The sequence below is a fragment of the Osmerus mordax genome, chromosome 7, assembly GCF_038355195.1.
Source record: "Osmerus mordax isolate fOsmMor3 chromosome 7, fOsmMor3.pri, whole genome shotgun sequence".
Lineage (NCBI taxonomy): Eukaryota > Metazoa > Chordata > Actinopteri > Osmeriformes > Osmeridae > Osmerus > Osmerus mordax.
Genome location: NC_090056.1, coordinates 19092836 through 19118236, shown reverse-complemented (window position 1 = coordinate 19118236; position 25401 = coordinate 19092836). Strand labels below are relative to the sequence as shown.

The window sequence follows — 25401 nt, the reverse complement described above, 5'->3', positions numbered from 1 at the left end:
GTTAGCTATCATATCAAAGCAGCATAATGGGAGGGGTGATGGCAGTGTGGAAGTCACTGCATGTGTGAGACTAAATTTGCGTGTGTGGTGTGCACTCGCTTGTATGTGTGTGCACGCCTGTGTGTGTGTGTGTGTGTGAGAGAGGGAGTCCTCCCCCTCTCGGCACAGTGACTGTTTAATCTGGCCCAGTGGCGTGCCATTGGCCCGGCTAATCATAGTCTGTCTGTGGGAGCGTCGTGAGCCAGGGGAACACGCCGTCGCTAACAGTGCCTGACAGACTCATTAGTGAGACCTGGCATTGAGCTAGCGACTCACCGACACACACACTCCGAGACTCGCACACACACACACACACACTGGCATGCACACACTCCGAGACTCGCACTCACACACACACACACTGGCATGCACACACTCCGAGACTCGCACACACACACACACACTTGGACACACGTGAATTCCCACGCACACACTCTCACATTCACTCGAGTCTGGTTTTCACGCACACACACTCGACGTGTGAGAACAAGAAAGGCGATGACCCCTCGCAGTCTCAGCCCAAACACAGGCAAGTGTCGGGAGAGCATCTGGGGATGGGGGGGATGGAGGACGGGGTGGGGGGTGGGGGGGGCTGGAGGAGGGGAAGAGAGAAGAGGAGGAAGGAGGGGAGGAGAGAACTGGGGAAGAGAACTGCCTGACGCAGCAACTTTCTACAATTCAAATCGGTATTTAGACAGTCAAATTCAGACCTGTCATTTGTAAAATGGCCACCTGTGTCTCATGTTTATGGTTTATTTATAATTCAAATATTAGTGAAAGGGTTGGCAGTGTTCTGAATGGTAAATTTTATGACATAAGATTAAAACCAAAACCTTGTTTGAAGTACAAGGTACAACAGTTGATGGCTTGAAACAAGAATAAGACTGCTAAATTACAATAATGGGAGATAAATAATTTAACAAAAAGGGCAATATGAGAGTGCAGCAATACGGTATGTAGAGACACATTTTTATGCATTGTGATAGAGCAGCGTATCAGAAAGAATGTAGGACGTTACACACACACACACACACGTGCACACACACACGTGCACACACACATACACGTGCACACACACACGTGCACACACACATACACGTGCGCACACACATACACGTGCACACACACACACACGTGCACACACACACACGTGCACACACACACACACGTGGACAGATGCACCAGAACTTGCTTGCCTTGCACGCTGAGGTTAATTACAGGTCAGGTGTGTCTAATGTTGTACGTTTGGCTTTCAAACAGGTGAAGGCGGGAGTCAGATGGCTGAGCGGTGAGGGAGTCGGGCTAGTAATCTGAAGGTTGCCAGTTCGATTCCCAGCCGTGCCGTGCCACAAATGACGTTGTGTTGGGCAAGGCACTTCACCCTACTTGCCTCGGGGGGAATGTCTCTGTACTTACTGTAAGTCGCTCTGGATAAGAGCGTCTGCTAAATGACTAAATGTAAATGTAAGGCAAAATAGGTCAATATGTAGTCAAGTATGGATGAGCCAGCTGTTGGCTTCCATCGCTGCTCCCTCGCCGCTCTGCCACACGGGTGCTGCACGGACACACACGCACACGCATGTACATATTTGTATAGTACAGATGCACATGCAAACACTTGCACACCCACGTGTTTTTTGTGACTCCCACATACACACACACCAGCTCACACAAATACACACAAGCTCACACAAACGTACACATGCGCCCACTCACACAAACACACACAGGTATACACACAAAGACAAGCTCAGACAAACATTACACACAAACACAGGCTCACACAAACACACACTCCACAACTGGGATTTTTAAACCCATCGTTCTGATCTATCCACCCTAACCCTAACCCCAACCCTACAGCTGTGCCCGTAATCTAGCCTAGAATATGTCCCTGCTGCAACCTTCTCAGACAACCTTGTATCACCTCAAACTAAATCCAACCACCTTTAATTATGTCTCCCAGTCCGTATAGAGACTGACTGGGCCATCTCCCATTCTGCCGAGTACAATACATTTACATTTAGTCATTTAGCAGACGCTCTTATCCAGAGCGACTTACAGTAAGTACAGGGACATTCCCTCGAAGCAAGTAGGGTGAAGTGCCTTGCCCAAGGACACAACGTAATTTACATTTACATTTAGTCATTTAGCAGACGCTCTTTTTCCAGAGCGACTTACAGTAAGTACAGGGACATTCCCCTGAGGCAAGTAAGGTGAAGTGCCTTGCCCAAGGACACAACGTCATTTTGCACAGCCGGGGGAATCGAACTGGCAACCTTCAGATTACTAGCCCGATTCCCTAACCGCTCAGCCACCTGACTCCAGCAGACTGCTCTCTGTTCCTAGCCAGTATCTTCCCAGCACAAGGCTATGACATTGAGAGAGTGTGATGTGCTGTATCGTAGTGAATAATGTATTCTACCAGGATTGTACAAAGCAAGCAGAGCAGATGGCAGCAGGTTGATCTGTGTGTGTGTGTGTGTGTGTGTGTGTGTGTGTGTGCGTGTGCGTGTGTGTGTGTAGAGACATGCATGTTTGTGTTGCATGTGTACTAGATGTGTGTGTAGAGACATGCATGTTTGCATTGTGTTGTGTGGGTGTGTGTGTGAGTTGGGGGAAGGGTTAGAGGAGGAGAAAAGGAGGGGGGAAGGGAGGGAGGGAATGGGGGTTGGTGTTTAAGCTTCCTTTGTGAAGATAAAACATGCAAATGGTGGATTATTTTAATGCATTTTTTCTAGAGCTGGAAGTCATAATCCCTAAAGCAGTTTGAAATGAAAATAGTATATGTTTTCTTTCAAAGTAACTCCCTCCCTCCCTTTCCTGATTGGAATTTACAACTACCAGCTGTCTAGGAATGTGATCCTATGCACTTTAATTTCACTGTGGCGCAGTTACTGCAAAAGCATGGTTGCATCATCATAACATCATGGAATATAGTAAACCCACTTAGTTTGTATATATATATTGCCTGGATAAATGTTGAACTGGTGAAGTATGAAACTAAGGTAAAAGTAAGAAACCGAAGGTCAATATATATGTGGATAAATGTAGGCAACTGTAAATGTTTCATAGCTATTTCCTTTGAATGGATAGTAATGTAAATATATAATATATTTACATTTAGTCATTTAGCAGACGCTCTTATCCAGAGCGACTTACAGTAAGTACAGGGACATTCCCCCGAGGCTAGTAGGGTGAAGTGTCTTGCCCAAGGACACAACGTCAGTTGTCATGACCGGGAATTGAACTGGCAACCTTCGGATTACTAGCCCGACTCCCTCACCGCTCAGCCAACTGACTCCTATTTCTCCCCCTTCTTTCTCTCTGTAGTGATGGTAATGCCGAAAGATAACAGATGGTCAAAGCTATATTCACTCACTTAGACCATATCGGCTTATACTGCCATATTAGGTAATGATGTGTACCTGCACTGAAATAGTGGCACTGTTTGGAACTGTATCTAAAACCTACAGTATAGAAGTTGGACAGGGTAGAGCTATGAATAAAGAATGAAAGGTCACATTTTACCTCTAAATTATGCAAACAGATGTCCATGTCAATCACTCTCTTTCTTGCGTTGTCTGCTCAGACTTTGAATAGCAAGGTACAAAAAATTCAAATTTTGAAACGACCAGTAGCTATGGTACTCGGAGACCCAGTGTTGTCCAGTGAAGCGAGTGCTGAACTTAAAAGTGTAATCACCGCGTCTCCATGGAGAGCGGGACATTGATGGTGAGGGATGAGGGGTCCTCCCCCGGTCATATTTTTCTAATATCCCCGTATGTGGTTGTAGTTGGGGGAGGGTGTGAGAACTGTGGCGAGGCTGGTGGGAGGGTGAATCCCAAGGCTCTCTCAAAAGGATTGTGTAAAGGCCTTTTAAACGCCCCTACCTGCATGCCGATAGCCCTCTAAACCCTCTGTGTATCACACTACTAGTTGTGAAATACAAAGAGGTGGTGACAGTAAAGTTACAGTAGCCTACAACTCTGTATCTGAGGCTACATTGATAATAATAGCGAATGTCCTCTGAGATATTTGACGAAACGAATCTCTCATCCAAATTAACCTATAACGAGGTGTGGAGAAACATTTAGTTATCCAAAAACGCCTGCTTTGTGTTTCCCTATTTAATTACACACTTGTTGCCGCTAATTGTCTAAGTCCATTGATGGAGAAAAACGGATCTGCGAATCCAGAACACAGATAAGATGAAAATGCACTCTTCTTGTTGCTTTTGATAGCAGACGTAATTGAGCTATTGTCTTTATTTTACAGTGATGATTCTGAGTCTCTGTGGGGTGGTTGATAGGCTTACTGTAGTTGGAGGAATAGTTAGGCCTAGTTTCAGGGGGCGATTCATTAACTGTAAATAATTGAAAGCTCAGCTCGAGTCGCCTAACATTAAGGTGAAATGCGTCTTATTATTTTATAAAGTTTGCGTTCCTAGGGCTTTTCAGTTAAGCATATAAAAAATTCACAAGCCTCCGACAAATTACTGACTAGGAAGATGTGCTAGCGGCCCTAATGACTAACCATTCATCTCCCAGTCGTTTTAAAAAACGGATGAAATAAGATTTTTCTTTGTATCAAGCTTTTTTCTATGTATTCATACTTTTACTGTTGATAAAGGGGCGTAAGTACGGTATACAAACCTTTAACAGACCCAGTGTCATAGTACCATTCACTGTCCACCACAATAATATAGACCCCCCCCTCCCATTCAACACTCTTGGTTGCATCCCATGATATCTCTTTATCATTGATTTGGATTGATCCACTTGTTCTCTCGATAGGGGGGTAATGGAGCTGTGTGTTGAGCCAGGCTGGCAGCAGGCCTACATAGGAGCAGCCAGGTCTCACAAGCCAGCTCTGCTAGGGGGAGTCGGCTGGCAAACAAGCACCTTCGACGCGTGCCAAAACTGAGTGCAGTGGCGCCGTTTTTTTGTTTGTTTTTCACCCCCTCAGGGATGCTCTCTCACGAATGCGGTTTGTTTGTGTTCTCGGCAGCCTAATTTCTCATCTGTTTGCAAAACTCCCCAGTCATTTTAATTAAGATTTACCAACCCTCCACCACGCAGTCACCCTTCACTCCGCGTGTTCTTCCCCTCTCTTACTTTCTCTCTTTTTCCTACCCTGCGTCTTTGTTCTCCGAAGTACCCCAACCGCAGGAGGTTCATCACAGCTTCACACCAGTTTACCTGTGAGGCCACAGGGTCTTTCTTTCACCTTACGTTTACCCTCAAACCATGTGACAAACCTCCTCTTTCACGTGGAGGAAAGACAAACAGTCTTTGTGTTTCCTTCCTCGGCTGCTCATCTTGGTGTCCCGTGTGCGCCGGAAGGGCGCTTTTCCCACCATGCGCCTGAGGTTAGGAGGTGGTGTATTTGTTACGTGTGTGTTTGTTTGTTTGGGCTCTCTCGCCACTGTGTGTGAGCCGTTTCGTAACAGTCCCCAGGAAAGCACCATCCCACCCCCTCCACGACACACACTGCCCAGCGTGCTGATTGAGGCTGTCGGGACTGAGCCTCCACGGGTCTCCGGCTCCTTGGCTTAGTGCCACCCATCTCTCTGTCCTCCAAGACAGTGTGTGTGAATGTGTGTGTGTGTGTATATGGGTGTGTCTGAGTTAGGGGCGATGTCAGACAGTTAACCTCCATTCTCCCCCTCGGTGCCACGCTGTGTAGAATCACCATTTAAGTCTCATGTCATTACCCCTCCCCCGGCACGCGCGTGTGTGTGTGTGTGTGTGTGTGTGGGGGGGCTTGAGGCACAAACCGTGCGACACAGGGAGGGTGTACATATAGTCATTTAGCAGACGCTCTTATCCAGAGCGACTTACAGTAAGTACAGGGAAATTCCCCCAGAGGCAAGTAGGGTGAAGTGCCTTGCCCAAGGACACAACGTCATTTGGCACGGCCAGGAATCGAACTGGCAACCTTCAGATTACTAGCCCGATTCCCTAACCGCTCAGCCAACTGACTCGGGTGTAGCAACGTTGATATGTTCCTCTCTAAAACATGCTTGTACTTCCCAAACTAAACCCCCCCTCTTCGTCTCCTTCCCTCCATCCTTCCTTTTTTCTCCTCTCTCTCCTCCTCTCTTTCTTATCACAGGCCCGGTACAGTGTGGGTGAACGAGGGGTTAGGATCCTCCACGGTACCCCACCTCCAGGCTCCAACCCAGCTGGGAAAAGACTGCCCACTGCTGGGGTGAGATACTGCTAAGACTCCCCTCTAGCTTGCTTCTTCATGTTGAAGCCCTTAGCGCTCTGTGCGTGTCCCCCTAGGGTTAGTTCTTAGTCCTCTGGAAGTTCGGCTGTTGCAATGTGGGGATGACACTCCCTGGGGTCAGCATATTAGTGTTCATCTTTGAGAAGTGGTTATGAAACTGTCTCTCTCTCTCATCCACTCTCTGTCTCTCTCTCTCAAACACACATACAGACTTACACAGACACACATAAACACATGCAGTCTTAACCACACACACACGTACACAGATACATACACACAAAAATTTGCACATACAAACACACACAGACATACACACACACATGCACACACACACATACTCAGACACACATACAAAGACACAGGAAATTAGATTGCAGACTTTACTCAAACACACTCTCAATTCAACCAATCCTGTCTATATGCATGCACACATTGCACTAGTTTACGGATATGGGTCAAATTTTCATGACAGCTGTGTGGAAAGATAGGTGTGAAAAACAATCCTCCAATTCACAGTTTATTTTGTAATTGCTTACATGCATTGGTCAATACTGATGGCAACTTCGCAAACCCTTCAAAACCCTTCACACAGTCTGCATTACCAACATGCATCTTGGCCAAAAAGTTACATTTAGAAAACCCACAAGGCCAACGAGAAAGTCACACAAAACCTCTGGGAGGAATTATTACTCAGAAATTATGTTCACCAGTTATATTTAGCCTCTTTTTTGTTTTTGGATCAGTCTGAAAACAGTTGTTGGTGTGGTGTTGTGTTCATGTAAGCAGTTTCCGAGTAGTGAATTAGGTACAGATGTTTACATATTGTTATTGTGTCTCAATATCTTCAGATTGGCTTCCACTGATGCTTGTCTTTTGAAATAATAACATGTTGCTTCCTGCTGAGCTTCAAAATAGGCCAAACCAGTCGAAGAAAAACAAGGTTCTTTTAGATTAAGTTTTCCTGTACCTCCAACACGACACACACAACCATGTTGACTATTCCAATAAGCCACAAAGCAGCCAGCACACAACACCTCTCACAACCGAGCCAGAGAGAAACAAGAGTCGGCAGAGATGGAAATAGACTGATATGTTTCCTTGGCTTATAATGATTTATTTTTGTCTCTACCAACTAACTTCAACCCCCCCTTCCTTCTTTCTTCTTCTTCTTCTTCTTCTTCTTCTTCTTCTTCTTCTTTCATACTTCATTCTATGCAGGAAGTAAGAGAGAAGTAGATTGCATTAAGATAACCAATTATATGCTAGAGGAAACCAAGTTTTTTTTTTTTTTCCACTGCCGTTATCTGATGCTGTGGCGAGCAGAGACTAAGGGCTATGGTTCTGTGACATTCAGTCTGCCCTTTATCTCCCCTGCACTCTTTACCAGATTCAGTTAAAAGTGGGTTCTCGACATCCCCCCCCCTATTTTTGGCAGACAAACCTCACACACACACACAACTTGCTACTCTCCCCCCCCCCCTCTTTTTGTTCTCCCCGGCTACAGTTCACTGTTAAATTTGAATGTGTGCTTGTGTGTGTCTGTGTGTTTGTGTCTGTGTGTTTGAGGGTGCACAAAGGTACATTCTTGCACTTGTCTTGTTTGTTAGTTTCTTTGTTGGTGGTTTCGGTGGGATTGTGAGACATTAGTACGTGCGTGACTGCATGCATGTTTGTGTGTGTGTGTGCACGCTATTTTTGGGTATGTGTGCACTCAAAGATTACTCCTAACACTCCAAATGCTACCTAAAGCACCAGTAGAAATGAACACCTGTGAAGGCCATAGGGTCTAACTCTTAACTGCTAATGTGATGCCAGTATACATTGTCAGATGTTAAGGAAGTGTTTCCCCTCTGTACGGTTAGGAAGGCAGGGCAGTCAAGACTACAGGGTTATGGTGAGGGTGAGCAATGCAGGTGTACTCAGGTTTGCACACACACACGCACACAAACATAAAAGTCCCCATTTACATGCACACCAAAGGACATGCGCACAACATGTGCGCACACATACAACAATCTCCTTTTGCATGCACGTGCCAAACCAAAGCACACACTTACATGCACGCATACATGCACACATTACATTTACATTTAGTCATTTAGCAGACGCTCTTATCCAGAGCGACTTACAGTAAGTACAGGGACATTCCCCCTGAGGCAAGTAGGGTGAAGTGCCTTGCCCAAGGACACAACGTCAACTGACACGGCCGGGAATCGAACTGGCAACCTTCAGATTACTAGCCCGACTCCCTCACCGCTCAGCCATCTGACTCCCCCCCACATACATGCACACATACATGCACACATACATGCACACATACATGCACAGTTGCCATTCTGTGGACGTTGCTGCATCATGTAGCTTCTGCACAAACAGCAGAGAATGACATCATGCGTGCAACAGAGTTCATCAGACCACACAGAGGCATGTCGTCTTACCCCCTCAGTAAGAGGCTTCGCTTTAGTGCCACAGTTCCTTCCGATTCACTTAGTTGAAAACGTTTGCTGAAATTAGTGATGAATGTTCGTGGCACGGGTCATCATATTAATGTTATTACATTTGAATTAGACGCCTTTGTATTCTTTCATCCCCTGTTTTAATTGTATTACTTTCCAAAAGTTGGCTGCCATTTTTTTGTACTTTTCACTTTTCATGGGTGGGTGCGTGGCCTGCCGTTTTTCCATCAAGCAGGCTCTGTACTCGATATCTTTCAGTGTCAGTGAGATGATTATTTTCATTTTGGGAGTTAGTTGAAAATGTATGGAATTGAAACAGATGACACACAGAGGGCATGTCAAGTCACGGCAAAGAGAAAAACACTCCAAAGTCTCTGAATCTATCGTCCTCTCAACTATTGACCCGCTACACGTTGCTGGAATGGAGATGGCTATTGTGCGTCACATCAACACCGAGATGTTTATCTTATTGTGCGCGCTCTGAGTGAAAACATGATTTAGCAGCAACCGACCCCATTCCATACTGCTTTTCTCCTCTATCTCTCCTTCCATCTCTCGTTCGGTTGTTTTGTGGTTGTTCCACTGCAACAGAAAGTGGATGACTGACAACTGTCTTAGTCTACTCTTTTTATTTTTATACCACACGTAAAACAGACAGGAAACTGTAGGAACCTGCTTACAAGTCTGGTTCTGTTTGCACACTTTAGATTAGATTCAACTTTATTGTCATTACACAAGTACAGGTACAAGGCAACGAAATGTAGTTTAGGTCTAACCAGAAGTGCAATAGCAGCAAGTGCAGGATATACAGTGTAGTGCAATAAAGTATGGACAGAAGCTATCCTAAAAAAGTGTAAAAGTGCAGTGGAAAGTGATTGCATATTACTCAGTTTAAACTTCTGTTCCATGTGAGATAGGGACACGTGAGTTCTTTTCTAACTGCAGTTTTACCAAACATCGATTATTTATTGATAAACAGACAAGGAACTCTTAAAATGACTAAATGTAAATATAAATTGTGCTATGTATTGTCTCATACAGATTACTCTGTTCTAGAGATATGTCTTGTGCTTGTAGAGCTAAACAGATATTTGCATATTCAAATGACTGGTTCAGGTAATAGAGTTCAGAAATCCATAGTAAGGTTAGAGGCTGTGTTATGTGTGACCTAGTACTGCTGCAGTTGTGTGTATTCATGAGAGTGTGTTTGAGAGGGTTCGTGCGAGTGTGTGTGTATGTGTGTGAGGGTGTGTATGTGTGAAGTCAGGATCAAGCTCACACCCAGGAAGAGGCTCTGTTTCCCTTATCTAACGACAACAGAGCATGTGTCGCCATGGCCACGGGCTGGGCTCTTTATGGGCTTTGTGTGTGGGTGTGCACGCGTGTGTGTGTGTAGGTGTGTGCTTGCATGCGTGTGTATGTGTGTGTGTGTGTGCGTGCGTGCGCATGCGTGTGTGCGTGCACGCTATGGCTATTGTTTGCTCGGGGTGTGGTAAAACATCAGCATTATCACTTTAGTTCCTCTCTCTGCTGTCTTTCCCTCTCTTTCTTTCTTTCATTCTATTCTTTCTTTCTCCTTCTTCCAACTCCCTCTTTTCCATGTCAGTCTCCTCCCAGTATCCTTGTCTTTCCTTGAGCCCGGAGTGACAAGTTGGCCACAATCAAAATTCAGCGACACGTTGGGATTGTTTCAGGTTGAGGTTTGCTAGGCCTCTTCTGAAGTTAATTGCACAGAGAGAGAGAGAGAAAGAGAAAGAGAGGGGGGGGGGGGGGGGGAGAGGTGTGGGTGAAGAAGAAGGGTGCTCAAACAGACATCCATATTGCATGAGCACCCCCACCCAGCCCCCACCCTCTGTACCCCCCTTCCTTCACGGAATGGCTGAGCAGCGCTTATTAATTCCGCTCTGCGAGAGAATTATTTTTAGAGAGTTAGTGTACTGGAAAAGGCTTTTAAAGTCACAAGTATTTCACATTCTCCTTATAGTCTCTTATATAAATGTATTTAAAAAAAAACATTGTTGAAAGTTTTCTTTTTGCTATGAATGCACCACACACCATAGAACAAGCACCAAACAAACAGTATGTGATAAAGATAGTGAAACACATACCCTGGAATCTAGTTTTATTTTATTTTTACATTAATCCTCAACAACTGACTGTCTAAAATGAACAAAAAGCATCGGATTGACTCCCATGGTGTTTCTATGTATTCATAGACAGGATACAAGCTACCATGTCTAGTCTGAACAGGAGGCTCTTTAGATGGGCTAGCTTTCCTAATGTGTCCCTCTCCTCCACTGGCCTTGCCAATCCCTACTCCAGATGTTACATGATCTATTATATCAGGCTTACTGTATGAATACCCCATCAAGCAAAGTGTGCCCTTCACACACAATGTTATTTTCTTCACTAGCAGTAACAAACAGGAGCCTGCTCACACAGAGATGAAAAGATATAGACAGACATTGTATCCCGCCATTAGCACTGTGTAAATATTACATGTTTTCCCTGGATATGCTAGTTAGCATTACTTCCACCTGGTGGGTTCATTATTTTTGAAGCGCGGAGCTCGTCAATGATGGCGAGGCCTGACCTAGTTCCGGGCCGTCACTTCTCTTTTCTTTCCCTCTCTCGTTTACTAGTTTCTCACTCTTTCTCACTCTCTCTCTCTCTCTCTCTCTCTCTCTCTCTCTCTCTCTCTCTCTCTCTCTCACTCTCTCTCGCTCTCATTCTCTCTATCACTCTCATTTTCTCTCATCACTCTCTCATTCTCTGTCTCTTTCATTCTCTCCATTCTCTCATTCTCTCTCATTCACTGTTTAACTCTCATTATTTCATCCTCTCAATCACTCATTCTCTCTTTCATTCTCTCTCTCTCACTGCATCTCTGTAGCTATCTTTCTGTCTCACTCTGATACAATCTGGATCACCATACTTCGCTCTCTTCCTCTTGTTTGTTTTCCCTCTGTTTCTCTCTCGTTCTCTCTGTCTCTTTCTTTTTCTCTCTCTCTTCTCCATGTGTCACAGAGGGAAGCATCGCAAGCAGCAGTCCCTGCTGAACAATTACCATGCAAAGCAATCCAAATAGAGATGTTTGCCGAAAACAACATGTGTGTAATTACTGCTTAATGAGCCCCTTGTCTAGGCAGAATGCACAATTAGACCAGTGAAGGGGGAGAAATGCCAAGGCCCACTGGAGAGAGAGAGACAGAGATAGATAGAAAGATAGAGAGAGAGAGAGTGAGAGAGAGAGGGTGAGAGAGGTGGAATGAGCAAAAAGGAGGGAAAGAAAAAAGAGAGATAGAGATTTATAAAAAAGGAGATGGAAAGTAGGGAGAGAGAGAGAGAGAGAGAGAGAGAGAGAGAGAGAGAGAGAGAGAGAGAGAGAGAGAGAGAGAGAGAGAAAGAAAAGGGGGAGAGGCTGAGCAAGAGAAGATGATTTCTGCAGTGAATGTGAAGTAATGGCTGTGCTGATAGCATTCAGCCGAGGATAAATTGGCATTTTAAATAGGAGAGAGGCAGTGCGAGGAGAGCCATAGAAGAGCAGTGCAAAAAAACGTACATTGGAATATATAGGCAGCCATGTTGAGGCACAAAATGGCTGACCTTTTTATGTTGACATTAGACCTTATTGTTGAATATTAAATAAGGCGACTGGTCACAGTCTGGATATCTGACATTACATCCTTTTCCTCCTTTGAGATACAAACACAGTAATAAAGATTTTCATTGTGTTCTTGTTCAATGTTAAGGCTTCAAAAACAAAACATAACAATCCAAGATTACTTTTTCATGAGCAGTAAAACCTTTTGCGGTCGCACGGTTAAGAGAGGGTGGTAACCTGAGGAAACCTTTAGAGCTGGCTTTACTTTGCGTCATCAATGGCACAACAGTGGATTTAAATCGATGAAATAAAATAAGGAGAACAATAGGAAGTCAGGTGGCTGAGCGGTTAGAGAATCGGGCTAGTAATCAGAAGGTCGCTGGTTCGATTCCTGGCCGTGCAAAATGACGTTGTGTCCTTGGGCAAGGCACTTTACCCTACTTGCCTCGGGGGGAATGTCCCTGTACTTACTGTAAGTCGCTCTGGATTAGAGCGTCTGCTGAAAGACTAAATGTAATGTAAAACATCTGGACACGAGGGTTATGGTACTGTACAGCACATGGGCTTCTAGCTCAACATGCATTTCATACTGTTAGGTAGTGTGATATTAACATCAGACACTAAGCACATAGATAAAAGAGAAGATTTCGGCATTTAGCTAGCATCAATTCCGAACAAAACAGGGATTTTTGGAGTCAGGGAAACAGTGTGAGACTCAAGTCTTGAGTATTCATTGAGACATCAGGTTTATGTGCCTCAGTTGCAGATCAGCTGGGAAGGATGTGTAATCATTAGAATGAGCGAGCGGATCGACACACGGGTCCTTGAGATGCTTCGTTAACCAACCATAGGCCTGAGACTTTCCATGCATTCTCCACTCATTACTACCAATGATCGTCTGTCATTTGAGAATCTCTCACTCTCTCCCCTTGTCTCTCTTCCATTTTGTTCTCCCTTTCTCTCTCCTCCTTTGCCTCCCCCTCCCTCCCTCGCTCCCTCTCCTCCTCTCCCTCCTCCTTGATCCATCTTCATATTGTCAGACGTAGGATGTTATATTTCTTTTCTCATTTCGTCTGTGGAGATTGTATTTCATGCTGACAGATAATTTATCCATTAGTCATTTGAGTTCATAATTTCTGAGATGTTCTGATACTGATATTCTACCTGTGTTTATGTCAGCGAATGCCAATCCATTACTCAAGCCTTAGGAGAGACCACCCAAATGAATAGTCTTACATTGTATCTCATCATCTGTGGAATTTGACATGGAATGCTGTCTAGTTTGATCATGTTTTCACTACTTTCACGGAGTGCCACAGAGAGAGAGAGAGATTTGTTCGTGCAGCTGTCGCAATGCAAAGAATGGCAGTAGTCAACAAATTCAAGATTGTGATCCTATTGAATGTATCTACATTCCGGTTCCAGAACTGTCATTCTGAAACGACACCACAGTTCCAGAACTGCTATGCCGCAAACACTGTCATTACAGTTCAGTCCAGGTTTGTTCTATTTGCTGAACAAAGGACTGTGCCAGAGAGCCTCAGTGCAAGGTTGTCAACCAGAATTCTGCTTCTTTGACGCTCAATTCAATAAAAAATTACCTTCAATTCAGCAAAGAAGACCGGTCTCCATTCAGGGTGCTTTCCTTTACTACTCAAGTCCTCAAGTAACTATTTCATTCGTGTTAATTACTCTGTGAGACAGAGCTTGTCAGCCAAGCTAGCACGCTTGTGATAACTAGCGACATGCTGCGTTCTTAACCCCAGGTCTTGTCCCAGGCACCGTTGGGGTCAGAGTTCACAGCCAAGGCTAACGCTGCAGTTAGCACAGTGTTGGCACCTACAGGAAGTGTTCTTTGCACGCCTGATTAACACTCTCCTCATTGCCCACCTTGTGAGAGACATGGCATGCCCGGAACACACACACATGTACTGTTGGAGCTTTCGCACAAACACATCACATAGGAGCTCACACACACACTTACCCCGCATGGTAGACCCCACAGGGGAAAGCCCATCACTCGTCACTCGTCACAACCAGTCTAATTACCACCCCGCTGATGAACAGTAATTACCGACGTCGCCGCGACAACGACGAGGTTTAGCAAATGTGACAAAGTCATTAGACGCTTCGGGCCACCCATAGTGCTCTCTCTCTCTCCCTCTCTTTCATTCATTCGTTCTCTCTCTCTCCCTCTCTTTCGTTCTCTCTCTCTCTCTCTCTCAGAAGCCTAATTGACAATGTTTGTTTCTCTTTTCTATTTCTGTCCTCAGTTTGATGGTGACAACATGTACATGAATGACAATAACCAAGAGTTTCGGTCACCAAACCAGGTAAGTTTGCTCACATTCCATCCTATTCTCAGACTCATATGCTAGCCAATTGTAAGTAATCAGCTTCCAGGTCCAGGATCTCTCTATCCTGGGACACATGAGGTATTCGAACCAGCAACCTTTGGTTACTGATACAGAGCTGTCGACTCTCAGCGACCCTGTGACCTGTAGTATGTATTACACTGTAGTATGTATTACACTATAGGTAGTATATACTTCTATATGTATGTAGTATACTTATTATACTCTTATGTGTACTGTATTATATACGGTAAGTATGGAGGTAGTAAGTAGGTAGCCTATATATCATATACAGTATGTACAACAGGGGGCCAGCTTATACTTAGATAGTACTTATATACTATATGTACTGTATGTAGGTTGTACTTATACGGTATGTAAATGTGATGTAAATACTCAGGTAGTATGTAGGCCTACTTACATACTGTGTGTAGATGTAGGAGCCTGTTTAAAGCTCAGTGGCTCTGCAGGTTGCTGGAGTTGTTTCATCCGGGACAGAGAGCTGCTGGGTCGCGATGGGGAGCAGAGCGTTCACAGCTGGCGGAGGGGAACACATGGGTCGACATATGGCAGAGTTTGGGTTCCAGGATTTGTTGATACTGCGGCAGGCCTCCATGGTTTAACGAAAACACGTCAAGCTAGTTTGAGAGTCCCTGTCAATTAGCACCGGGCTAACGCTGAACTGGGGAGAGAGGCTAGGAGATGAGCTCCCCTTCAACCTTCACCTCTGTCTTCCCTTTGATGTCGATATCAGCCGTCAGTAATGAGGGGTCGGGAGACAGCCTCGGAGGCTTTTCTGTCTGAGAAATGCTCACACAGGATTAGAACCTATTTATTTCGAAATGAGGTTTAGAAACACCTCCATAAGACCTAGGTTAGGGCGCTAGGAAACTGTTGCGAGGAGCTGGACCGAGAAATCTTGTATTTCTTCAAATGGTTTATAAACTTGAAACTTTACTCGTGGTAATAGTGTATGAAGTACTACAGTTTGGGAGCCCGTTTTCTGTAAGAAAGTCTAATCGTCTCACCGAACGTGCGTTAGCTGTTTGCTAATCGTCGTGAACCTCCAGCTCTGTTGCCATGGTGGTCACATATCAATTGCCACTGACCTAAAGTTATGTCAATAGCCACCTCTATTGAACATAAGGTCCTTTGGCTACTCTAAACATGGGTTTGAAGCTTGAATCTCCCCGTCCGACTCAGGTCCAATAACAAGATTGCCTTTGCTGTACCATTCCAGTAGAATGACATTTGAACAAAAGTACAGGAAATGAACCAATGAACAACCATAATAATGAATCAGAGAACAAGTAGGATTTTCTTGAAGTGTAATTGTGTATTGGCAGAAACTACACAGACTATTAGTTTAGCTACGCATCAGGAATGCTCTTAACCGCTCTTTTTAGAGGTAACTTTTCATGCTTCCCAGACTCGAGGATGATGATATATCATGAAATGATAACACTGTGATGTAGTAAAATACCTCAAGATGTGGAGTAGTTTAGAGTCTAGTACAGTAAATACAAAATGCCACATACATCGCAACATCTGTATTTTTCTCGAAGCGACACATAATTCATTATCACTGCTGGAGTGCATGTGTTCATCAAATATGAGGCAATTATGGTTTAATTGACGCTTAATTGTGTCTATTAGCTTTGCATTTACTTGGTGCATATAAATTACCTCCGCAGATAAATTGAGACAAATTGGAGGTTCATATATTGCATCTTCCCTGCACTCATTTGTGACGGTGATTAGTCAGCTAATGGATACATTGAGGTTGTGTGGTTGTGTGTCTGAGTTAGCTCACACTGAAAACTGGCAGTGCATGTTTTGTGACTCGTTTTGAAGTTGTTAACTTAAATAATGACATTATCAGTCCATGTCTTTTTTGTATGCTGGTAAAGCTGTACGATTCCAAGCCATTATGACCATTATGGCTTCAATGTGGGCAACATTCTAACATTTTGATGCTCACCCCAGCCTGAGTGTATTGAACCTGCATGTGAATATGTGCATGTGAACAGGCTCTTCTTTGTGAGCTAAAAGGAGGTTTCCACGGGGCATGTATTTAGGTAGCACTTCAACACAGACGCTAGATATTCTATTACAAATAACATCTCAGGGCTTTTAAAGCGAGAACCACTAAACAGAAACAGCCTTTGGGGATTCAAACTAGGCCAGCACACAACCTAGTCATTCACAAAGACCTTTCTTCAAAAGGTTTTTAGCAAGTTTGCATTTTAGAGTGTGTGTTGGCTACACAAATTTGTTATTTTTAAGTTAACCCTCCATTATACATGCTTTTGTAATCAGTTTAATTCCCTGTTTGGTGACATTCAGCACTAAGGTAATCTACTTAGCATTGTGTATACTATATATAGACATATAAACTACATAGAATGGTATTAATTCACTTCACAGCCACTATGGAGTCTCACTAGAATCCAGGATTAATTGACAGTAGTGCTCAATTACTCTGATTGTTGCAGTTGTGGCCGTATAGTGTGGTGAGACTGATACACGTGTTAGGCCATAAGGCCAGTAGGGATGATGCTGTACATGTTTACCGCATACTGTGTTGTGCCACCATGCACATAATGTTTATGTTATAAATAGTGGATGTTTTTTTGCGCACCAAAATGACTTCCAGGACCTGAAGCCTTGTGGGAAATGAAATCTTTAAAAGCCTTTCACTTTGATGTATTTTGGTGTCCAGGACAACCCCGTCTCCACATCCCCCCCCCCCCCCCGTCCCCCCCCCCCCGTCCCCTTCCAAAAAGAATTGTACTGATTGGAGATCAGTCCAGTGTGACAGACAGGAAATACTTTTGATTGGTACTGAAATCAGTAGCGATCCGTTTGAGTGATTACAGACTAGACCCTGCGTGTGCGTGCGTTTTGATGTTTGTGTGTGTGTTAGTGCGTGTGCTTATGTGTGTGTGTGTGTTATGTTTGTGTGTGTGTTATGTTTGTGTGTGTGTGTTATGTTTGTGTGTATGTTATGTGTGGAGGGGGGTCACAGGCGTCATCTCCTGGTGTGTTTTCACAGTCTGTGTCCCAATGGGCTGCATTTACAATAGAGTTCATGGTCAGGATTTACAACTTCCTACCCATGGTATGATCTCACACACACACACACACACACACACATACCCATACCACACATACACATACCACATGCAACACACACCTCTCTTATTCTATTCTGCTGTGTTGCAACGGGCCAGAGTGAGAGAGGAGAGGTGGTGTTTTCCTGGAAGCTGCTCGCTGCTGTTTGGTGGGTGTTTTGTGTGTTGTGCCTTTAGTTCTCTGACCGAGGAATATGTGAGCTGGTCCTCTTGATCTAGCCAACCACAGGAGAACAGTTGCTGATGATCCAGATTAGAATAGAAACCTCACCTGTTCTATAAAGGCTTCTCTCTCTCTCTCTCTCTCTCTCTCTCTCTCTCTCTCTCTCTCTCTCTCTCTCTCTCTCTCTCTCTCTCGTTCTCTTTTTTTGTCTTTGTCTCTTTCTCTTTTTTTTCTCTCACTCTCTCTCAGTCTCTCTCTTTCTGTCTTTCTATCTCTCTTTTTCTTTATCTATCTATCAAATTTGACATAACATAAAAACAGGTCTACACATGCATGCCAAAACACAGACCCAAAAACAAAAATGTAGGGAATTGTATCATTTGAATGGAGTCTGGTAACCAAACAGTCTCTCTAGCCCAGAGCAAACCCTTTCTCTATCTCTCTCTCTTTCTCTCCCTATCTCTCTCTCTTGTTCTCTCTGCGTGTTCTCTGTGCCTCTCTCTCTTTCTTACTCCCTGTCTGTCCCTGTCTCTGGTTCTCTCTCACTCACTCTCTCCATTTCTCTCCATTTCTCTCTCTCTATCCTTCTATCTCTATCCCTCTCACCCTCACACACAGTTCTACTGACTCAACAGACACCTCAGAACACTCTGGCACCACTCACCACATGTGGGCGAAAGGACCAAGTGAAGAGCACAGTTATTTAATGGTGACTCACCACGTACCAGTAAACCCCCAGTACAACACCCACCCACCCACCCCTCCTTCGCCATCCGCCTCCTCTATAGATCCCCATAGAATAGGTCTTCCACTGTCTCCCTCCTTGTCTCTCTCTCTCTCCCTCCCTCGCTCTCTTTTTCTTTCTATCACTACTCTATGGCTCTCCTCTAAATGTTCTGAATCCTTCAGAGAAAATCGTGTCAGATGTCAGCATTCTCTGCTCACGTGTTCCACCAAGGGGACTTGCAAAGCGTTGAGACACTTAACATGGGAACGATGGACATTTGAATGATCCAGTCCGATTCCTCCATTATTTTGTTCTTCGACGACTGAAGTAATTTCTTGTAAAAAAAATAAAAAAATAAAAACGTACAAAAAACTACAGTTTGTCTTTCACTGACCTTACATTGCAAGGGACAGAGTAGGTCCACACCCATGCTGGGAGGTTTGGGAAATGTAGTCTTATGTAGGTCACTCCATGTCAGCCAATAAGTCCAATTACCATCATCCTCTGAAACCGGATGAGTCATCTCCAGTGACCTCGGTATACCTATCAGCTATTTTAATAGCGCTTTTCCTTCACAACTCGAGTTCTGGAAGATAACGGGATGGATTCTAGGTCATGGTTTCTGTCTGTCGCTTTCTCTCTCTTCCCTCCTCAGTCAGGATGAAACAGGACAGTATTTCATATTTAGTATTTAAGTTTTTTATTTGCATGTTTTTCCCTAAAGTTTTACTAACGTCTGCACTTATGACGAAGTCTGGCAAACAAGCATTTCATTGCTAATGATGGCTGTCAATGTGCATACTGTATTACAATAAACTTGGTCCAGAGTGCAGTTAGCATGTTGCCATGCTAGGCCTCAGTGGGTGTAACCTCACAGGCCTCATCACTGTCAAACATGCACAAAATCCTTCCCCCAAAACCAGAATGTGTCCACTGTGGAGAGAGTGGAGCACTCAATGATTCATACGGTCTTTTAAGCGAACTTGAAACCATGGATCTATTTCGGGCTTCTCCCGGTCGCAGCAGAGGGATTTAACGGACTAAGTAGTTTGATATTTCTATTGGTTTTCCGGGTTCATTTTTTTTTTTATCCCTCATCACCAACCTCCGTCCCCCCCCTCACCCCCTCCCCCTCCACACACACTTACACACACACATACACCCACTCTAGTGATCCTCCTAATCATATGGAGACCAAGGTCATGCCTGATTGAAATATAATAGAAGTGTAGACATCTGGTCTAATACTGTGGGAAGTTAAATCTATTTTAATGGTCCCTGCCACAGTGGATTCTCCCTGACGCACTCTCTGGGTTCACTGACAGTAAATCACAATGTTCTCTGATTACCCTGACTGGAATGAGGGCATAGAGAAAGAACAATGAGAGATTCACATCATTTGTTTTCGCCCCTCCCTCTCCTCCTCTCCTTTTTTTCCTCTCTTCTCCTCTTCTCCCCTCCCCTTCTCTCCTTCCTCTACTATTCTCTCCTCTCTTCTCCTCCGCCCCACCCCTTCCCCTCCTCCCTCCGCCCCCACCTCTTCTCTCCTTTTTTCTCCTCTCCCATCCTCTCCTCTCTCATAAAGAAAGGGCTTAAAGAGAATGACATCACGAAAATAAAAATAAAGGGGATTATGGGATGGCTATTGTGCCATATGTGCTTACTGGAGCTTCCATGTTCCCTGGAGAGGTGGAGTGACTACGGGAACCAGACTTCATTTAGTTAGTTATTTCTGCATTTATTTATTCATTCATTCACTCACTCATTTTGTTGCTTTATTTTCTACAATGAATACAATAAGGAAATGTGGTTGCAGCCCCAACCCTGGTGGGGTAGTAAAGTATATTGTATGATGGAAGGAGCTTATTCAGGAGATCAGTTAAATGTGTATTTCTTCCCGCAAGTTCTTTGATCTTCATACTTTAAGGGATGATGGAGCTGAACTGATGGGAGTTTATAAAGTGTTTCCTCGTAGCTGCTGTGATTGAAAGACTTTGCATTTTGTGTGTTTTTGAAGTCGGAGCTCTGCTTGTACTGGCCAATCCGAACCCTCCGGAGAGCAGAGTGGTCTCCTGCCCGACCTAAATGAGATCCATTTTGAAGTGACATTTGAGAGAATTGCTAGTGGAGGGGGGGGGGGAGGGGGGGGGATAGCTTATTCCCCAGCCCCTGTGGACCGCGCCCACCTCCCCGGCCAACCTGTCCTTTGTGACGGACGTTACCTGTGACCCTGGGATGTGATTGGACAAGAGAAGACGCCCTTCTGTAGTCCACTTATCCCGGCTCTGCCACGCTGTCAGTCAGCGAGCCCCGAAATCCATCTTCGGCCTCTTTTATATCGAGGGGGCTGTTGTTAGCCATCTATTGTATTACTGTGACTGGTTCTGCTGATACATCACCCAAATGGAGGTTCTTGTCATCTTCAAAGCCGGGTCAAACGCTTGTGTGTGTACTGTCCTCCTCACGGTCAGTTCAGCAGCACGCCTGAGTAGAGTTCAGAGTCGAGTCGACGTTTCTTGGCGTGTTTCTCTTTCATTCTCTTCGACCCCTGGAGTCTGATATTTTGACATTGCTCGAAAGTTGCTGTATAATTTATTTTACTTGCTCAAATTTCCTGCTATCGGTGACTCATATCTTATCTATAGCGACTGGACATGAGGACTATTATTTATGCATCGCCAGCTGTTGTTTACCACTAAAACAAGGCCGATCTGTTATTATTCCAATGTAACATATGGCTAGGGCACTTTGGTTTAAAAAGCTATACCATGCTCAGTTGTTAAATGGTATTTCTAGCACACTATCAAACTTGAAACGATGCTATATTAACAGAAATGAAAATAAGTTATTTCACCCGCTTGGGCATTTCTAAAATGTTAAATCACATTGAAAAATACATGTATTCAATACTAAGTCACGTGGACTGCCAGGAAGAAAATCCCAAAGAGATGAAGAATCTTACCTTTACAAGCATGCCCTCCCCAGGAAAATGAAAGATTTGCTTAAATTTCACCTTTCAAGGGAGGGTGAAGGTTGGTGAAAGAGGCTGAATCAACATTTGCCATTTCATTCTGACCCTTCTCTCTTATCCGCTCTCTGCCATGTCCTGAAAGACAGTATATTTATGAATTATTTATCTACGTTTGAAAATATTACACTTGTGGCGTCCTTGTCCCACATCTTATCCTCAAGGGCATCAGGCCAAGCAGTGAAGACAATCGAAGGCTAGCTTGTACTTATATAGCCTTTCACAACATTCAGATCTTTGAACATGTACAGTTACATCATTTACTTGTCATCTCTGGGAATGTATCGTTTGAAGCTGACGATTGTAGTTGGATGAATGTTGGGATCAAACGCTTCGGACTGTAGCTGTGTTGTGAGGATTTACAGTGTGAATAATACACACTACGGATAAAATAACAAGCTACTGTAATTAAATTCCAGCGAATCGCGGCAAAGAGTTTAAATATGTTACAGTACTGTAGTCATATTATTGGCTTTAGATAAATAACTTTTTCTAGGTAATTCTATTGGCTTGGATTCGTTGTTGTGGAAGTCTAGATATACCACTCCTCCTGCCCTGGCTGTTGCCGGGAAAAATAAGTGGTCTATACATTTACATTTAGCAGACGCTCTTATCCAGAGCGACTTATAGTAAGTACAGAGACATTCCCCCCGAGGCAAGTAGGGTGAAGTGCTTTGCCCAAGGACACAACGTCAGTTGGCATGACCGGGAATCGAACTGGCAACCTTCGGATTACTAGTCAGACTCCCTCACCGCTCAGCCACCTGACTCCCCAGAATTAGCCACCTATACCCCTCTAGAATTATGAAACACAATGTATTTGAGGTAAAAATGACAATTGACAAATAAAAATAAGGAAAGAGGCAGGTATTGTATGCACCTGTTTTCAACATATACAATCTATGAGTTTTAGTTCTAACAATATCACATATATGATTTTTAAATTTTCATTTCGATAAAATTTGATAAAATGTCCCATATATGTTTTTGGGAGTATGTGGGTAAAGAAACATACAATTAGTATAAAGCTGTCCGTCCAAGCATATCAGACCAGATGTTAGTATACATTATATTATAGGCAGAAAATATATAACATCCAGTTTTATATTTCTTAGCTAACAACATTCTTTCCTTTTTTGGCTTCTGTGCTTCAGCACGGAACATTCCAGCTTTCCCAAAGCATTTCTTACCATTTGTTTGCTAAAAGTATTTGTTTGGAAGATAAATGGCTGCCTTGGCAGGAGAGATGACAGCCTACACGAAGATGATATTGAATTGATTTCTGAAATGTTGCAGAACGGACTGCTTGATGTGTACCGCGAGACATGAATCATAAAAATTCTATTAAAAAGCTCTTGAATGGCTGACACCGGAATATTATTTGTGATGATTAATTTTCCCCAGTCATTATAAAAGCAGTCAGCATCAGATTGCCTCTGACAAAATTGCTTTTCATTCCCTGGTGAATACCCTCAGTGTGCTTTTTGAGAGTGCAAAACCATATTTCTCAGCACAATATTATGTCAAGATGGCCCTTGAAGATGCCACTGTCAACCTTCCTCATGTAGCTCCTACAGTATAGCACCTATTTGCATTTGGCCAATCATAAGAAAGTATCTCTCACTTCATTCTGAACAAGGAGGTCACAGACTCGACTTAGATACGGCTCCTAATTTGTAAACCTGTGTGTCAGGTGTGTCAGGTGTAGGGAATGCCATCGGCACCCAATCATGGTTCTTAAACTGGAACTGCTATATTTTCAGATTCTGGAGGCTGTTAGTTGTGTTCATGGGTAGGTGTTGTGGTAACTGGGAATGTCACTACAGTCCTGTAACTAATGATGGTTGGTGCCACGGGGTATTTATCAGAACGTATAAGTCACCAGTGATATATGAATGGTTGCTTAATGTGTAATTGTGTTTGCTAATATATCAGAGTCTGAAGGATCAGTTTCAATCCCTGTTTTCCTACTGGGTGCTTTTCTACACAATCGGTTTCTGCAATGTTCTCATCATGCATCTCTCTTTCTCCCTCGGCTCTCTATCTATCTCTCTCTCTCTCTCTCTCTCTCTCTCTCTCTCTCTCTCTCTCTCTGTACTATCTAACTCTGTACTATCTATCTCTCTCTGTATCTCTCTCTTTGCTCCCTCACTTTCTCCTCGGTCTCTCTTTCCTCTGTCTCTCTCTATCTCTTCACTCCCTCCCTCTCTCCCTACCTCTCCTCTTCCTCCCTCTCTGCTCCCCCTAGAGCTACTCCAGTCAAGGCCGAGGCAGCAACGGCGGAGGAGGAGGCGATGAAGATTATGAGATCCCGCCCATCACTCCCCCGAACCACGCCGACCCCTCTCTGCTCCACCTCATGGATCCCGAGTCAGGCTACCCCTTCCACGGCCTGCCCCACAACGGGCTTCTCAACCCCTACTCCTACCCGGAGCTGCCCGCCCTAATGATGTCCAACATGCTAGGGCAGGATAGCCACCTCCTAGCTGGGCCCATGCACGCGGTAAGTTCCCCTTCTCCCCCTCCACATCCTCCACATACATAGGTCTCTTAGAGGCAGAGGGAGCAACCAAGGAGGCCTTTTGGAAATCCTTGAGGTGTTTTTCTTTTTTTCTCATCTCTAAGGTGTTTTTGGTTAAATATGTGTGTTGATAGTCAACTTGACGTTTTAGATGGTTTCTTCACCCGAGGGTGTCTGTTGTAGAAATGCAGCTGTGAAGGAGAGGAGAATCACTTTGTAGATCCAGCTGTGTACCTTTGTCTTCTATGAATGAGAAGTTTGTATTGTGCTGACACTGCCTTGCCCTTCCTGATTTGAAGTACTTTTTTCTCCATTAGTGGTTGAGGCATACAGCTGGATCCACATATCCGTTGGGATGGGACGTTGAACCATCTCGACCAAAGACCACTTATGAGGTCTGAAAACTCTTACAAACTTCAATACTAGGGTGGAGAGTATTCCTTTGAGGCTGTCATGTGACTTTGGCTTTACCTTTTTTTAATCACGTCTGAGGAATACGCTTTGATTTGTTTATCTTGTCATTCACGTGTCAAATGTACTAGTACTATGTACTAACTGGTAGACATTTAACCTGGTGTATTTGAAATTCTAACTGAAAATGAAAATATAACATGCAGCACGTTTAACATGTTAAATAAGGCTTTGTGAGAGCCATGTTATAACTGAGGAAAACATTATCAAGTAGTGGAATAATGTTCCAATTACAGTCAGTAGCGAACATAAAACTGCAAAGACCACTGCAGATATAAGCAATATCCCTACTTTCAAAGATTCTGGTTCTTTTTTTCAACAGCAGCTTCCAGCTCTTTTCAGCACAGCTCTTTAGTATCTATTCAGTTGCTCTTCTCAAAGATTTTATTCCCTCAAAGTGAGCGAGCAAGAAACTGTGCAGTGCACATTTTCATTCAGTCTCTGATCGACAAAAATACCCCCCCCCCCCACAAAAAAAGGGGGAGGGGAGGGGGAGGGTTTGGTCTTCAAGGGGAAAAGAAGGGATCTCCCTTGTCAGCTACTTTTTCTTTTCAAAAGGACCTCCAATCCAACCCTGGCGAAGCGACTATTTCATGTGTTAAACATGGTTCACACTGAACATGCAAACACCCCTGGCGAACTCACTCATAGGCTTTAATCATAGAATCCA

General features: G+C 44.0%; 1 protein-coding gene across 2 annotated transcripts in view; it reads left to right on the top strand.

Moving 5' to 3' along the window:
• The window catches only part of LOC136945569 (TOX high mobility group box family member 2-like), a 65622-nt gene that overhangs the window by 21009 nt on the left and 19212 nt on the right, over positions 1-25401 (top strand). Inside the window, exons 2-5 of one of the 2 annotated variants that reach the window (XM_067239468.1) lie at positions 6157-6252; positions 14607-14666; positions 23988-24242; positions 24578-24655. In XM_067239468.1, coding sequence (XP_067095569.1) covers positions 6157-6252; positions 14607-14666; positions 23988-24242; positions 24578-24655 — 489 coding nt within the window. The remainder of the gene's footprint in view (positions 1-6156; positions 6253-14606; positions 14667-23987; positions 24243-24577; positions 24656-25401) is intronic. The other variant, XM_067239469.1, reaches the window with a different exon arrangement.